The following is a 16,122-nucleotide window of genomic DNA, read 5'->3' as shown; positions in this document are numbered from 1 at the left end:
CGTTCACACACACACAAATATATTCTCTCTCACACACATACCCCTCATACTGACGTACACAATCAAGCTCATACCACACATAGATTTGCTCACACAAATATGCAGTTCCTAGAGAAATAGGCACACTTGCACTCTCATAAATGCATCCAGAAATGGACATTCTTCCACAATTATACCCACTTCCACTGTTTACACACCCTGTCATACCACCTTAGCTCACACCATATACCCAAACACAGTCACCCACAAATACACTCACATGTAAATACACATATATGTGCAAAACACATTCCACAATTGCTACCCCCATACACACACCCCTGTGCACACAATCATACTCATAAACTCATATACAAATGCACTTAGATACAAATACATCACCCTCATTTACACACAATTGGAGCCCGGCCCCCCCAAAATTCTGTTGATACCACAAATGCACACACAGACATTTGCAAATATACCCAGTAACAGCCATTCAGCCACACTCACATATACAAGCAGTCACACTCCTGCATAATTACACACACTCTCCATTTGTCGCACATACTCCTTCACTGACATTCATCACACCCTGACACAAAAGAGTACATTTAGATGCTCACAAATAGGCAAACTCACAAATGCACTGACAAAACACAAATACACACACACTCCTGAATCCTCAGGACACCAACACCTACACAGCACAGATCCTTGTACACACAACACACATGAAAAACAAGGACACACAAACTCGCACGTTGTCACATTCGCACAGATACGGACACGCAGACACCCTCAAACACACTCAACACCCTCCTTTCACCACCCAAACACATCCAGAGATCCACACACTGATACGAATAGAGACACACGTTCTTGGACGCTCACAAGACACAATGAGAAACAGGTGCACACACGCGCGCGCTGCCTCCAGGCCGGGAATGACAAGCTCACGCTCACAGCTAAGGAAACACACTTGGGCAGGCACACGCACCCGCAAGCAGAGGGTCCCTCGTCCTCCCCGGCGCGCGCGCGCACACAGGCGCGCGCGCGCACACACACTCCTCCGCAGCCTCCCCCGCCACCACCGCAGTCTGGGCCCGCCCCACCCTGCGGCGGCGAGGGGCCGGGAGAGGCGAGGGGACAGGGTCGGGGGCCAGGCCCGGGGGCGGGGCGCACCTGGGCTCCGCCCCGGGGCGGGGCCGACGCAGCGACGTGAGCGCGAGCGGCCGCACCTGGCTCGCCTGCGGCCGCGGCGGTGACGGTGGTGGTGACGGCGGGCCCGGCCCGGGTGCTAGCGCGGCGCAGCCCAGCCCAGCTCAGCCCGAGCGAGCGAGCGCGGAGCCGGTGCCCGCAGCCCCGGCGCCGCCATGGTGGAGGCGGCGCCCCCCGGGCCCGGGCCGCTGCGGAGGACCTTCCTTGTACCCGAGATCAAATCGCTGGACCAGTACGATTTCTCGCGGGCCAAGGCGGCGGCCAGCCTGGCGTGGGTGCTGCGGGCCGCGTTCGGGGGCGCAGGTACCAGGCCGGGGGAGAGGGCTCGGCAGGTGCGGGGGGCGGGGCGCCGCGCCGGGGAGGCCGGGGCCGTGGGAACAATAGCGCCGGTCGCCGGGGGTCCCCGGGCCCGGGCCCCTGCGCGCCGGGCCTCTGGGCTTCCTGCTCGGCCCAGGCGGTGGACTTTGCCCGGCCGGCTGCGGGAGCGCGGTGGGGGTGGGGCCGGCGGCCCAGCTCCGCGCCGGGACCCGGGCGTCCCGGCCCCCAGGTGACCCGGGCAGGGTCTGCGGGCCGAGTGTTGTCTCCTACTGCGGGCCTCGCCTGGCTGCCCTCCCCCCCTTTACACACTCACATCGTGCGCCCGCGAGGACCCCCGCCCCCGTCCAGTCCGGACGCACACCCCGCGTCGGCCCTGCCTGCTCTGCGGGCGGTGAGGGGAGCGGGAAGCCCCTGTTTCGCCTCCACGGCCCCGGCCGGCGGCTGGCAGCTGTGACTTATTGCCCCATTTTGCTTAGGAGGAGGCCGAGCCCAGCAGAAGGGAAATGGCTTATCCAAGATCGCCGGGGGTGGGGGCCCAGGTGCAGGGCTTCTCCCACTTCCTCCCCCCGGTTCACGTGTGTGAAGAACTCAGGCCACCCCACCGGGGAGGATGCGAATGGGTCCCTAGGATTTGCGGCCCAGGGAAGGCTCAGTAATGGCCCCATGCCAGAGCTGAGAGTCAGGGCCTGGCCGTGGGGAAGACGAGTTAATTAAGGTCTGGGCCTTCTGGGGGGACGCCCTGCCCTCCCACTGGTCCTGCCCACTGGTCTTGGCACCAGCTGAGCACAGCCCATCATACCTTCAGTGGCCTTCCCAGATCAACCTGTTCTGGGTGTGGGTCTTGGTGACAGCTGTCCAGTCTCCTGGTTCCGCCTGAGCCTGTCTTTCTCCCAGTCTCTTTCTCTGCACCCTCCCAAGCAGGGCCCACTCTGGGGCTCACCACCCACAGGGATCTGCTTGAGAAAGGGCGTGGGGGGTGGGGGGATGGTTGGCGGGGAGAGACCCAGGTCTGCCCCAGCCCCTCGCATCCCAGGTTGTGAGGCCACAGAGGACTCAACTTTGGGAATCAGAACTGGCTTTGAGTCCCACAGTCCACCAGAATGTGAACGAATTAACCCAATTCTCTAAGCTTCTGTTTAGTCCTCTATAAAAGAAGGCATTTGTTCACTTTGTTATCCATTTCACAAATGTCTGCGGGGCACCCACTAAGTGCCAGGGCAGTGCTGGGGTGACTGGGGTCCCAGTTCCTCCTTTCACAAGGTGAGAGAGACTGACCACTGGATTATTCTGTTTCTGGCGCACAGTACACACTAAGTGGATGTTGCTATTCCTGCTACCGTGACCAGTGGTATTTTTATTAATGATAATATTATTCATCATCTGGCCAGGGACAGCAGAGAAATTACTGTTCCATTTCCCAGAAAGAAAAGTCAGGTCCCTGGGGGACGCCCTGACTCACCCGGTTCTGTTCTCACTGACCCAGCTCCCCTGTGTTGTGTGACATCCTCCCCGAAGGTCACGTTGAATCTGCCCCCCACCCACGTTCTCTAAACAGAGGGGGACTGAGGAAGGTGGGACCCCAGGCTCTGAACGGGAAGTGGGGAGCAGAGCCCTGCTTGGTTCATGAACTCTGGGGCTCTTTACTGATGCCTGTTGGGTGCCAGGCCAGTGCTGGGTGCTCAGGATGGAGAGAGGGGGATGAGACTTGAAACCAGATCATTGCCGCTTAGAGTGATAAAGAGTGAAGAGTGTAGAGTGAAGTCCAGTTAATGTCGAGGCGTGCTGCGGGCCTTCCAGCGAGCAGGCTGGGGGAGGAAATCCCTGGAATCTTCCAGGGAGGGGAGGAGAAAGGAAGGCTCCCAAGAGGAGGGGGCATTTGAACCTTGAAGGATGTGTAGGAGTTTGCCAGGGGGAGGAGACCAACAGCGAGTTCTCCGAGAAGACTGTACAGGTCCCAGTGGTGGCCAGGAGTGGCCAGGGAGATGAGGGAGTCTGGTGCAAGTGATGAGGGCCTCTCAGGCCATGGATGGGGAATCTGAGGGCCCTGGGGAGCCATGGAAGGTGTTTGGGGACTGACCAGATGAGATCAGATATGCAGTTGCCCCGGGGGAATAACGGCTGGGGGAAGGGGTAGTTCTGATGGCCCCAGGGTACCGGCGTGAAGAGGCTGGGCAGGAATGCAGGCTAGTGGGCTCCACAGAACTCAAGCTCAGAGATAAGGAAGGGTGGCATCTTTATGCAAGTTTGGGAAACACCACATGCAGTCCCTTAGGCCGCCAGAACCTCCAGGTGATGCTTAGGGAACTAGGGTCCCATTGGCTCTGCCCTTTACTAGCTCTGTGATCTTGGCCAAGTCATCTTAGCTCTCTGGGCCTCGGTTTTCTTATCTGTACAACAGATAAAAATAAGTCTCGGAATAATGCAATGAGCAAATGCACACGAGGAGGCGATGGTGGTCCAAGGGCTAGCTGCGCTTTAGCTGTACTGTCCAGGGTGGTAGCCACGAGCAGCATGTGGCCGGTCTGAATTGTGCTGTAAATGTAAAATACACAGTGGCTTTGGAAGACTTCGTACCAAAAAAAAAAAAAAAAAAAGTAAAATATCTCGTTAATTATGTTTTTATATTGATGACGTGTTGACGTGATAATATTGTGGATATATATATTGGGTGAAATATATTACTAAGTTAATGTTACTTGTTGCTACTTTTTTTTTTTTTTTTTTTGCGGTACACGGGCCTCTCACTGCTGTGGCCTCTCCCATTGCGGAGCACAGGCTCCGGACGCGCAGTCCCAGTGGCCACGGCTCACGGGCCCAGCCGCTTCGCGGCATGCGGGATCTTCCCGGACCGGGACACGAACCTGTGTCCCCTGCATGGTCAGGCGGACTCTCAACCACCGCGCCACCAGGGAAGCCCCGCTACTTTTTTAATGTAGCGACTAGGAAATTTTAAACTTCCTGTGTGGCTCACATTCTATTCCTATCAGACAGGACTGCTCTACAGTAAATGCTCAATAGAACACTTTATATATAGTATAGAGCGGTGGTTCTCAACCAAAGATGAGTTTGTCACTTAAGGGACATTTGGCAGTGTCTGCAGACATTTCTGGCTGTTGCTACTTGAGAGGACAGTGCTCTTGGCATCCAGTGAGGCAAGACCAGGGATTCTGCTAAACATCTTAACAATGCACAGCACAGCACCCCCTGCCCCAGTTCCCCACGCCTCAGCCCCACTAAACACAAAATCATCCAGCCCCAAATGCCAGTGGTGCCGAGGTGGAGACAGACTGGTGTAAAGTAAGGACATGATAAACATTAGCTATCGGTAGCTCTAGCTCAAGTTGTCATCTTCAAGGCCCTGACAAGCCCTGCAGGAAAGAAACTTTAATTTTGCTGATGGGAGCAGGAAGCAACCGGGCGCTGGAGAGAGCGGGAGGAGGGTTTGGCTTCAGGGGATGCCAGGAGCTGAAACCAGATGACTGATTGGATGTTGAGCGGGGAGAGAGAAGGAGAGATGGTGATCTCTCACTGTGATGGGGACAGAGAGAGGGAGCACGTTTGGAGTAAGACGCTGAGCATGATGGGCGCTGCCTGGGCTGCAGCAGGTGGCAGTGCTCAGATGGCCATGAAAGCCATCATAGTAGCGGGGGAAGTCCGTTGACAGGGCTGCTCAGACAGAGCTACTGGGAGCCCAGCATCAAAGAGGCATGTCAGGAGGTGGCCTGGCTTGAGTGGTGGGAGAGAGAGAAAAAGATGCCAGGGGGAGGAAGTTTTCCCGAAGAAGGAGGTAGTCGGCAGAGAGCCCAGGCAAGATAGTGGGCGTTGGAAGGCCACTGCTGGCCTTGGGGAGGCCAGGAGCTAGGAGGGCAAGGGCAGATCAGGGAGGTTGGGACAGGGGAAGGCTGGAAGGAACGAAAACCTGGAGAACTCTTTTTTTTTTTTTTTAATTGAAATGTAGTTAATTTACAATGTGTTAGTTTCAAGGGTACAGCAAAGTGATTCAGTTATACATATATATATTCTTTTTCAGATTCTTTTCCAGTATAGGTTATTACAAGATAATGAGTATAGTTCCCTGTGCTATACAGTAGGTCCTTGTTGTTTACCTGTTTTATATATGGTAGTGTGTATATGTTAACCCAAACTCCTAATTTATCTCCCCCGCCTATCATTTTTGGTAACCCTAAGTTTGTTTTCTATGTCTGTGGGTCTATTTCTGTTTTGTAAATAAGTTCATTTGTATCATTTCTTTTAGATTCCACATATAAGTGATATCATATGATATTTGTCCTTGACTGACTTCACATAATATGATAATCTCTAGGTCTGGAGAACTCTTCGTTCAAGGGGCAGAGAGATGGCCCAACTCTACACAGGGTTTGGGTATTAAGTAGGAAGGTCAAGTGTGAGTTTAGGGGGTGGGGAAAGAGTGGGGGGGGCAGGGAGGGGCTGAAAGCCAGGGTGCCTGGGTCCTTGTAGGTGAGGGTAGGGGCCTCTGGAGAGCATCGCTGTGAATTCAGGCACCTGAGGAAGGCCTGGTACGACACGTTCAAATGTTTTTAAGCAATAGAATCTTGCCCCCTCCCATCCTTTCAAACACGCAGAAGCCCAGTATACAAAGCATCAGCTCTGATTGGGATGAGTTGGGGCCTCCCTGGAAGACCCATAAGGGCACATCCAACCGCGTTGGCCTCGGTTGCCTCCTGTCTACCTCCCAGATCTTCCTGGCGGCTTATTCTGATCTTTCTCCTCCCCACCCTTGGGTCCCACTTGGTTGGGGCTCTGCCACCCCTCCTCCCTCCACATGCGGCTTCCTCAAGCCTCTTCCTACCCTGCCCCTCTCTTTCAGGGTTTTTGTGGCTGCCTTTAAGCTCCAGCCCCTCCTGTACCCCCATCTCAGCCACCACCCTCTTTCTCTTGCCTTCCGCCTCTCTCTGTCTCTCTTCCCCCTCACTCCCAATGGGGCCCTGGGTGCCTCTCCCCTCCTCCCCTTCAGTCACCAAGTTCAGGCCATTCACCCCCCCCACAAAGTGTTTGCAGTCTGTCCCCCTCCCCCATTGCATGCCCTGCCAGCCAGCCCCCCACTCCACAGCTCATCCCACCCCCTGCTTAAGGCCTGGGTTTGAATCCCAGTCCAGAGCTGTGTGGCCTTCTTGGTGCCTAGGTTTCCTCATCTGTAAAGCGGAGTTACCACGTGTGCCCTGGCTGCTTCTTCCTAGGGTTGTCTTAAGGCAAAGCGAGTCCCGTGGGGTGGTGTAGGGCACCCAGGGAGATCGATTAAGTCACATTGTCCTGCAGTCCTTAGGTGAGGGCGAGAGGGGTGGCTACAAGACCCCGCCCATCTGGCCTCCGCCCCCTCTCCTCCGGGTCCAAGAGCCCGCCATCTCCCCTGGCACGTGCTCTCTCCCACCTCCTCGCCTTTGTATGCAGACCCCCTACCTGGAACACCGTCACCCCTTCCTCTGGCAAACTCCCCCACACCTGCGCCTCGTGTCTCAGCCCAGGTGCCCTATTTTCCCGTCCCGGTGCCATCCTCCCTGGTCCAGACCCGCAACGACCCCCCCTCTTTAATTGGGTCCATGTAATTGTATGTATGCGGAGGGGTTATGTCCGGTGGCCCTGACCCGCCATGATCCACTCCCCCCTCCTCGCCCCGGCAGAGCATGTGCCCTCGGAGCTGTGGGAGCCCTTCTACACCGACCAGTATGCGCAGGAGCACGTGAAGCCCCCGGTGACGCGGCTGCTGCTCTCGGCTGAGCTCTACTGCCGGGCCTGGCGCCAGGCGCTGCCACAGCTCGAGACGCCCCCCAACCCCTCTGCGCTACTGGCCCTGCTGGCGCGGAAGGGCATGGTGCCCGCGCTGCCCGAGCGCCCGGTGCAGGAGGCCGACCTGAGGCACCAGCCTATCCTCATGGTAGGCCACGCCCCTACCTCGTTAGGTCCCGCCCACCAGGCCTGGCTCCTCCCCTCATGGCTGCTCCCACCAGGCCAGGCTCCTCCTACCAAGCCTAGCGCCTCCCAAAAGGCGCTAACTCTGGCTCCTGAGGACTTGCCTACCCGGCCCACCAGATCCCTAAGGCCTAGTTTGTGACCTCAAAGCTTGGACTGCCTCCCAAGCCCCTCCCACTTCGAGCCCCTCCCACCTCCAGGTTCTTCCTCTTTCTTCTCCCTGGGAGGCGCTCTGGTCTCACCCTTCAGCTCTTGCCTCCATAGGGAGCCCACCTAGCTGTCATTGATGCCCTCATGGTTGCCTTCGCCTTTGAGTGGACAAAGACACTGCCTGGTCCCTTGGCCCTGGCCAGCTTGGAGCACAAGCTTCTTTTCTGGGTGGACACGGTAGGTGGGGCTTGGGCTAAGGTGGGCTGGCGGGGGCCAGGATCACCCAGTGACTGGAGCACTGACCTCTCCCTGCTCCCCAGACCATCCGGCGGCTGCAGGAGAAGACGGAGCAGGAAGCTGCCCAGAGAGCATCTCCCGCGGCCCCTGCCGATGGGGTGGCCCCAGCGCAGGCTTCGGTGAGCCTGGGGCGATGGATGGAAGGGAGGAAGGAAGGGCGGCCCCTCGAGGGCTGGGTGGGCAGGTTGGAGCTGTGCCTCGAGGCCATTCCTGCACTGGGGGGGGCTGGAGGTGACTCTCTCTCTCTCTGCCCTCTCCCCTCTGCCGCCCCTGCCACTCTCCTCTCTGCCTCTCTGGCATCAGTGTCCCACACGCTGGTACTGGAAGCTGGTTCCTGTAAGTGGGGCTGTCTCTCTGCCCCGTCTGCCTGCCCTGCTTGTCGCTGTCTGTGTGTCTGTTTCTGCCTGCCTGTCCTGCTCCCTCTCCTGTCTCTCCCCAGATATGAGCAAAGGAAGTAGGACCCCAGCCCTGGGGGGACAGAGAGAAACCCTTTGGGAACCAAGGGAAGGGGGGAATCTCTGCTGTTCCTGAAAGGACAGACTTCTCCCCGGTACATGACTCACCTCCCAGTAATCAAGAGGCTTGTCCACTTGAGCCAAGGTGGGGAGAGGGAGGACCCCAGCCCATCAGACACATGGATCCTGACCCCAACAGGCAGGGCACATGGAGAAGACCCCTCTAGCCAAGAGAAAGATCCTCAAACCCAAAGAGGGTAGAAGAACCTTCCTAACTGAGACTCCAGCTTCCCTAAGGACAGCTCCCTGGTCTCAGTTTTGGGGGCAGTGGGGTGTCCATCCCTGAAGTACAAGGGGAAAGTGACCACTACAGGTGGCGGGGGGAGGTTTTGGGCTGAAGTCCCTGCCTTTGCTCACTTCAGGGTCTCCTTCCCCCAACACTAGGGCCTGGGTTGGGGGTTCCTCTCCTGCCTTCCTGCTTCCTCTGCATCCCCTCCCCCAGCTGGGACCTGGGTCTTTTGTTGGGGGGAGAGGATTCCCTGCATGAGTGGCTGCTCTGTGGGGTCCCTCCTGGCTGGGAGGAGCTGGGGTCCCCAAAGCCGGCCAGGGCGCAGTCAGGGAGCTGGATGGCCAGGGCTCAGGACAGGGGTCAGGGCTGTCTCCTCCCCCGCCGGAGGTGTGCTTGGGGGCCCAGCAAGTCAGCACCCCTCCCGCCCCGCTGACAGCTGCTCCTCTCCCCCCAGCACGCAATTGCCTTCTGTTTGAAGGAGTCGGGGAGCAAACCCCCCATGGTAACGTATCCCCCACCCCAGGGTCCCAGGAGTCCCTGTCCCCAGCCCCCGCTGCTGGCCTGGCTGCTCGCAGACACCTCCTCTGCCTCTTGCTGCTGCCCTTCCCCTGCTCCAGGCTGGCCCCCCCACCACTCTGGCTCTGGGACCCCCGGCTTCACGCCCCCTCGTGGCGGAAACCCCAGGCCTCCCCGCCCAGCCTGCATGACTGCTGACCTCGGAGGGGGCCAGCTTGACCTCTGACCTGACCCGGCTCCCACCCACAGATCCGATATCGCAAGGACCGCGCCGTGGCCCGACGTGCCCCCTGCTTTCCGACCGTGACCAGCCTCCAGGACCTGGCAAGTGGGGCTGCGCTGGCCGCCACGATCCACTGCTATTGTCCCCAGCTCTTGCGACTCGAGGGTGAGTGAATGTGCCTGAGCCAGACCCCATCCTTGCAAGCCTGGCACCCAGGCATTGGCGTCTGTCCCCAGAGTAGTGCAGCGATTATAAGTGCAGCTCCCAGAATTGGCAGACCTGGGTTTGAACCTCTCTCTTCCCGTAATGAGCTGCGTGACCTTGCACAAGTGTCTAAACCTCTCTGCGCTTTATACAATTCACTCCTGCAGCAAATACTGATAGAGTACAAACTGCCAGATCCTGTTTTAGGTGCCAGAGATCCAGCCAGAACAATACAGACACGTTCCTGACCTCAGGCGGCTCACATCCTAGTTGGGAGAGAAAGACAATAAGTTCATCGAGAGGAATGTTCCAGATGCTAGGTGCTCTGAAGGGCACTGGGTAGTCAGGATAAGCTTTCTGAGTTGAGTTCTTGGGGGACTAGCACTCCAGGGGGTGGGAACAGCAGATGCAAAGGCCTGAGGAACAGCCTGTCACGGTACACACCTTGTGAAGGGGGCCTAGCCTGGCTCGTCAGAGGTCCTCCGTGCATGTTGGCTGCTGGGCCCCCGCTTCCCCGGGGCCCCATCCTCCTTCCCTTAGAGCTGGGGATGCAGGCATCCTGTCCTTACAGAGGTGTGCCTCAAGGACCCCATGTCTGTGGCGGACAGCCTGTACAACCTTCAGCTGGTGCAGGATTTCTGCGCCTCCCGCCTTCCTCGGGGCTGCCCGCTCTCTCTTGAGGACCTGCTTTATGTCCCACCGCCCCTCAAGGTAAGGCCATCTCGGGGCCTTGTGGGCAGAGGGGGGGTGTCGGGGGCCGTGCGCCTGGTTGGCTGACCCTGCTTTCCACCTCCAGATCAACCTGATGGTGCTGCTAGCGGAGTTGTTCATGTGCTTTGAGGTGCTGAAACCCGACTTCGTGCAGGTCAAGGATCTGCCTGATGGTCACGGTGAGGCCCGACCCTGGGTCCGGGGGGCAGGGGGGCGGGGGAGGCCGAGCCCTGCCTAACCCTGCGCTCTGTGCTGCAGCCGCCTCCCACAGGGCCACGGAGGCCTCCCCATCTCAGAACAACAGCGGCAGCAGGTACCACTCCCCTGTTGGGTTGAGACTACACAGCCACAATGGGCTCCTCCTCCTGCGGGGACGGGGAAGGGAGATGATCTGGTCTCTACTCCCGGGAGGGGCGAGGGAGGGGGAGAGGGGGCCCCTTGGCTGATGCGCATCTCTTGGCAGTTCTCCTGTCTTCAACTTCCGCCATCCACTCCTGTCACCCGGCGGCCCCCAGTCCCCACTCCGAGGATCCACAGGTGAGGGCAGGGAGATGGCTTCTCACTGGAGGCCCCCATCCAAAGACCACCCCAGCTGACCTCATGTTGTCCCTCTAGATCCCTCCATTGGGTCCCTCTGGCACCCGAGTGACTCCTTGGTGACACTCATTGTTCCCCCAGTGACCTCCCCAGTGGCTCAACAGGACCCCGTAGTGACACCACCCACCATCCACATAATGACCCATCAGTGACTCACCCACTGACAACCCGTGGAGGGTCCCCAGTGGCCCCCAGAGTGAGCACTGAGTGACCACTCACTGCCCCTCCCCAGGCTCACTGAAGTCCTCCCCATCCATGTCCCACGTGGAGGCCCTCGGCAAAGCCTGGAACCGTCAGCTCAGGTGAGCGCATCGCAAGGGCCCGGGCAGTGGAGCGGGTGGGGCACAGGCTTGTCCCAGGGGCTGACCCCTCCCTCCGGCCGCCCAGCCGTCCCCTTTCCCAGGCCGTGTCGTTCAGCACTCCCTTTGGCCTGGACAGCGATGTGGATGTTGTCATGGGAGACCCCGTCCTACTCCGCTCCGTCAGCTCAGACAGCCTGGGTCCCCCGCGCTCTGTGCCAGCCCGGACCCCCACCCAACCAGCCCCGGAGACTGGCGACCTGCCTACCATCGAGGAGGCCCTGCAGATCATCCACAGTGCCGAGCCCCGGCTGCTCCCGGATGGGGCTGCCGACGGCAGCTTCTACCTCCACTCTCCCGAGGGGTCCTCCAAACTGCCACTGGCTTCCCCCTACCCACCCGAGGGGGCCTCAAAACCACTGCCCGACGGGCCCACCAAAGCACCCACCTACTCGCCCCTCCCCGAGGGCCTCTCAAAACCGTGTCCCTGCCCAGCGGGGGAGGTATCGAAACCGCCAGCCCTGTCTGAGGGCTCCCCGAAGGCGGCGGCTTCGTCCCCAGTGGCCAACAACTCTGAAGTGAAGATGACCAGCTTTGCTGAACGCAAGAAGCAGCTGGTGAAGGCCGAGGCTGAGGCAGGGTCCCCGGCAGCCACCCCAGTGGTACCAGAGGCCCTGAGCTCAGAGATGAGTGAGCTTGGAGCCCGACTAGAGGAGAAACGCCGGGCCATAGAGGCTCAGAAGCGACGTATCGAGGCCATCTTTGCCAAGCACCGCCAGCGACTGGGCAAGAGCGCATTCCTGCAGGTGCAGCCGCGGGAGGCCGGCGGGGAAGCAGAGGTGGAGGCAGGCCTGGCCCCTGGTGGGGAGCGGCCGGCAGGCGAGGGCCAGGGTGAGCCATCGCCACGGCCGAAGGCAGTGACCTTCTCGCCGGAACTGGGCCCGGTGCCCCCCGAAGGGCTGGGGGACTATAACCGGGCGGTCAGCAAGCTGAGTGCAGCGCTGAACTCGCTGCAACGGGACATGCAGAGGCTCACGGACCAGCAGCAGCGGCTCCTGGCCCCGCCAGAGCCCTCCGGGCCTGCCCCGCCTCCCGCAGCGTGGGTCATCCCTGGTCCCACGACGGGCCCCAAAGCCGCGTCCCCCAGCCCCGCCCGGCGCGCTCCAGCTGCCCGGCGCAGCCCCGGGCCTGGCCCCAGCCCCACACCCCGGAGCCCGAAGCACGCGCGGCCGGCGGAGCTGCGGCTAGCGCCCCTGACGAGGGTGCTCACGCCTCCCCACGATGTGGACAGCCTCCCCCACCTGCGCAAGTTCTCGCCGAGCCAGGTGCCCATGCAGACGCGCTCCTCTATCCTTCTGGCGGAGAGGCCGTCTCCCGAGGAGCCCGCGGCCCGGCCTGGCCTCGTTGAGATCCCGCTGAGCAGCCTGGAAGAGCCCATGGCTGAGGATGAGGGAGATGGGAGCCCCCCTGGTGCTGAGGATTCCTTAGAAGATGAGGCATCTTCAGAGGGAGAGCCCCGGACCGGGCTGGGATTCTTCTATAAGGTTAGAGTTACCTGAGCAGGTGGGGGAGGGGCCAGGTGGGTAGATGGATGGATGGTCAGGGGTGGGTGGGTGGGTGGGTAGACAGGCGGATGGGTAGACAGTTGATCGCATGGATAGGGCTTTCCCAATGGATGGACAAACGGAGCTGGGGGGGAACAGAGGTGGATGGGTGGTTAGCCAGGTGGCAGCTGGCAGACAGACAAGGTGTGTATGTCCAGATGGACACATAGATGGGGTGGGTGGATAGACAGAGGGAGAGCAGGTAGTAGACAGTTGGACAGGGCTGGGTGGATGGATGGATGGGTGGGTGACGGACAGATGGACAGGAGTATTAGATGGGGCTAGGGTCCTCTATGGTATCCCCTCCCTCCTGCTCCCTCCTTCATCCCCTACTGGCTTCCCTTCCTGAACTCTTCCATATCCAATCACTCTTCTTCCTGTTGGCATCCCCAGCCTGGGCCACCACCTCTTACCTGGACACCTGCAGTCACGTCCTGATTGGTTTCCACTGCCCACCCCTCACCATACACCAATCCCTGGCCATTTTCAACTGAGCAGTCAGCAAAATTTATTTAAAATGTAAATTGGACCTTGTCACCCCCTTATTTAAAACCCTTCTGTAGGTCCTCTTTGCTCTTAGAATAAAAGTCTTTCCCATTGCCGCAGGCTCTGCTCACCCCTGACCTCATCCTATGGCATCCTCCCCAGCTCTGCATCCCAGCCACACTGGCCTCCCTGCTGTTCCACACCTGCTAGGCTTGTTCTGGCCTCAGGGCCTTTGCACTTGCTATTTGCGCTGCCCAGAATGCTCTCCTCACCACTCACCCCCACCCAGTTCAGTCCTCATCATCATTCGAGGCTGCTTCCTCCGGGAGGCCCCTCTCGGTGTCCCCAGGCCAGGATAGGTCCCTCCCCACAGTGTAGACTGACAGCAGCCTCTGCTGGTGTCCACCAGTGTTGGTGTGATACCTGATTGCCTTCCTCGCTGGGTTAAGCGCTTGGTGTGCCCAGAACCCAGCATGGGGCTGTGCGCACAGCAGGTGCCCACCAAGTGCCTTCAGACCAATTACAAACACTCAAGGACAGGCGAGCGGCTGGGTCAACACAAGATCAGACTCCAGCCGAACCAGGGGAGGGACAGCCAGCTACACTTGGTGCCTGCCCCCAGGATGAAGACAAGCACGAGGACGAGATGGCCCAGAAGAGGGCCAGCCTGCTGGAGCGTCAGCAGCGGCGGGTAGAGGACGCACGGCGGCGGAAACAGTGGCAGGAGGCCGAGAAGGAGCAGCGGCGGGAGGAGGCTGCGAGGTGAGGCTGGGCCCAGCCTGGGGAGCCTCCTGCCACTGGCGTCCCCACAACCTGACGGCTTCGATCCTCTCAACCTGCAGGCTGGCCCAGGAGGAAGCAGCCCCCGGGCCGCTGGCCCCCGCAACTCCTGCGGCCCCTGCCTCAACCGCAGCCCCTGCCGCCCGGGCCCCAGCCGAGGAAGAGGTGGGCCCCCGGCGGGGGGACTTCACGCGGCTCGAGTATGAACGCCGGGCCCAGCTGAAGCTGATGGATGACCTCGACAAGGTGCTGCGGCCCCGGGCGACGGGGAGCGGGGGGCCAGGCCGGGGCGGTCGGAGGGCCCCCCGGCCACGCTCTGGTTGCTGTGATGACTCGGCCCTGGCGCGGAGCCCAGCCCGCGGCCTGCTGGGTGAGGCCCCCGTGGGTATGTGGGGCGGGCGGTGCATGGTACGTCCGCAGGGCCGAAGCGTGGGCTCACAGGGGTCAAGGCTTCCACAAGGATGTGGGGCTGCAGCTGGGTAAGAGCCGTGGGCAGAGCTGGCCTGGGGTTCTCTCCACAGCTTAACAGGTGACGGGCCACTTCCCACAGCCTGGCGTGGTAGGGTGAGGTGGGGAGGTCATTGTCCAGCGAGGCTGCGCAGGGCGAGGGTCTTGGACAGGACTGACCACACATTCCCTCCCCAGCCAGCCAACTAAGGTCCCCTGGGCATATGTGGAGGCAAGGGGACTTCGGGTGGGGTCTGACCCGACACCCTCTGCTCCCAGGCTCTCGGCTCAGCAAAGTCTACTCCCAGTCCACCCTGTCTCTGTCCACCGTGGCCAACGAGGCCCCCAATAACCTCGGCGTGAAGAGGCCCACGTCTCGGTGAGTTTAGCCTAGGCGGGCAAGCGTTTGTGTTCCAGGTGGCCTCTCAGAGAGAGGAGAGAGGGAGGGAGGGAGAGGGGGAGAGAGAGAGGGAGAGAGGGAGAGAGGGAGAGAGCGCACCTTAGGAGGGTGAGGTGGCACGAGGGTGTGCATCTGCCACCAAAGATGCAAGGCTGCACACCTGACAGACAGGACCCGAGGTCTTGCCTCTCTGTTCCCGTGTTCAACGTGTCTGGGGCCGGAAGAGGGCCCTGCGTGGACTTGGGAGCCCAGATGCTGTCAGTGGATGCGTCCTGCCTGCTCGGCTGTGTCCTGGGCTCGCCCTTCCCAGGTCCCACCGCACACTGATTGGGAGGCTTCGTCCACTGCTGACCGCACCCCACCCCACCCCTCCCCCCGCAGGGCTCCATCTCCATCCAGCCTCATGTCCCCAAGCCGCCTGCCTGGCAGCCGAGAACGTGAGTGGGAGAACGGCAGCAACGCCTCCTCCCCGGCCTCAGTGCCCGAGTACACGGGTAGGTGGGACTTCGGGGGGTGAGCACCGGGCCCCACCGGCGCCCCCAGTCGTCCCTGCTGACCGCCCTGCCCCCTAGGCCCGCGGCTGTACAAGGAGCCGAGCGCCAAGTCCAACAAGTTCATCATCCACAACGCCCTGTCACACTGCTGCCTGGCGGGCAAGGTGAACGAGCCGCAGAAGAACCGCATTATTGAGGTGGGCCCGGGCCGGGGCTGGGGGACTGATGGCGGGCGGGTTGCAGGGGCCCTGCTGGCCTGGCTAACTGCTTCCGCCCCCCACCCAGGAGATCGAGAAGAGCAAGGCCAACCACTTCCTGATCCTCTTCCGCGACTCAAGCTGCCAGTTCCGGGCCCTGTACACGCTGTCCGGGGAGACGGAGGAGCTGTCGCGGCTGACAGGCTACGGCCCCCGGACGGTGACGCCCGCCATGGTGGAGGGCATCTACAAGTACAACTCGGACCGAAAGCGCTTCACCCAGATCCCCGCCAAGACCATGTCCATGAGTGTGGATGCCTTCACCATCCAGGGGCACCTCTGGCAGAGCAAGAAGCCCACCACTCCCAAGAAGGGCAGCAGCACCCCCAAATAGCCCCATCCCGGGTGGTCCGCAGGCCGGGCCCCACGTGCTCTGGCCACCGCCCTCCTGGGGGACAGCCCAGGGGACAGGCCATTGGTATGCCCAGGTCCTGGCTGTCCCCCTG

The 16,122-nt window shown here is 60.5% G+C and overlaps 1 protein-coding gene across 2 annotated transcripts; it reads left to right on the top strand.

Moving 5' to 3' along the window:
• Positions 1-1,355: 1,355 nt before the first annotated feature.
• CAMSAP3 (calmodulin regulated spectrin associated protein family member 3) lies at positions 1,356-16,010 on the top strand. 2 transcript variants are annotated; one of them, XM_060092320.1, is made up of 19 exons: positions 1,356-1,503; positions 7,179-7,432; positions 7,732-7,854; positions 7,938-8,033; positions 8,218-8,250; positions 9,113-9,160; positions 9,424-9,562; positions 10,173-10,312; positions 10,398-10,491; positions 10,571-10,625; positions 10,776-10,849; positions 11,142-11,211; positions 11,297-12,752; positions 13,921-14,060; positions 14,141-14,448; positions 14,805-14,904; positions 15,307-15,419; positions 15,498-15,616; positions 15,705-16,010. In XM_060092320.1, the coding sequence occupies exons 1-19, from the start codon at positions 1,356-1,358 to the stop codon at positions 16,008-16,010; spliced, it is 3,816 nt and encodes a 1,271-aa protein (XP_059948303.1). The 2 variants fall into 2 exon arrangements, with proteins under 2 accessions (XP_059948303.1, XP_059948304.1); XM_060092321.1 differs by lacking the exons at positions 8,218-8,250; positions 9,113-9,160.
• Positions 16,011-16,122: the final 112 nt, after the last annotated feature.

The sequence above is a fragment of the Mesoplodon densirostris genome, chromosome 3 (genome assembly GCF_025265405.1).
Source record: "Mesoplodon densirostris isolate mMesDen1 chromosome 3, mMesDen1 primary haplotype, whole genome shotgun sequence".
Taxonomy (NCBI): domain Eukaryota; kingdom Metazoa; phylum Chordata; class Mammalia; order Artiodactyla; family Ziphiidae; genus Mesoplodon; species Mesoplodon densirostris.
Note: the sequence above shows the minus strand (reverse complement) of the source record. Positions and strands in the feature narration are given on the sequence as shown.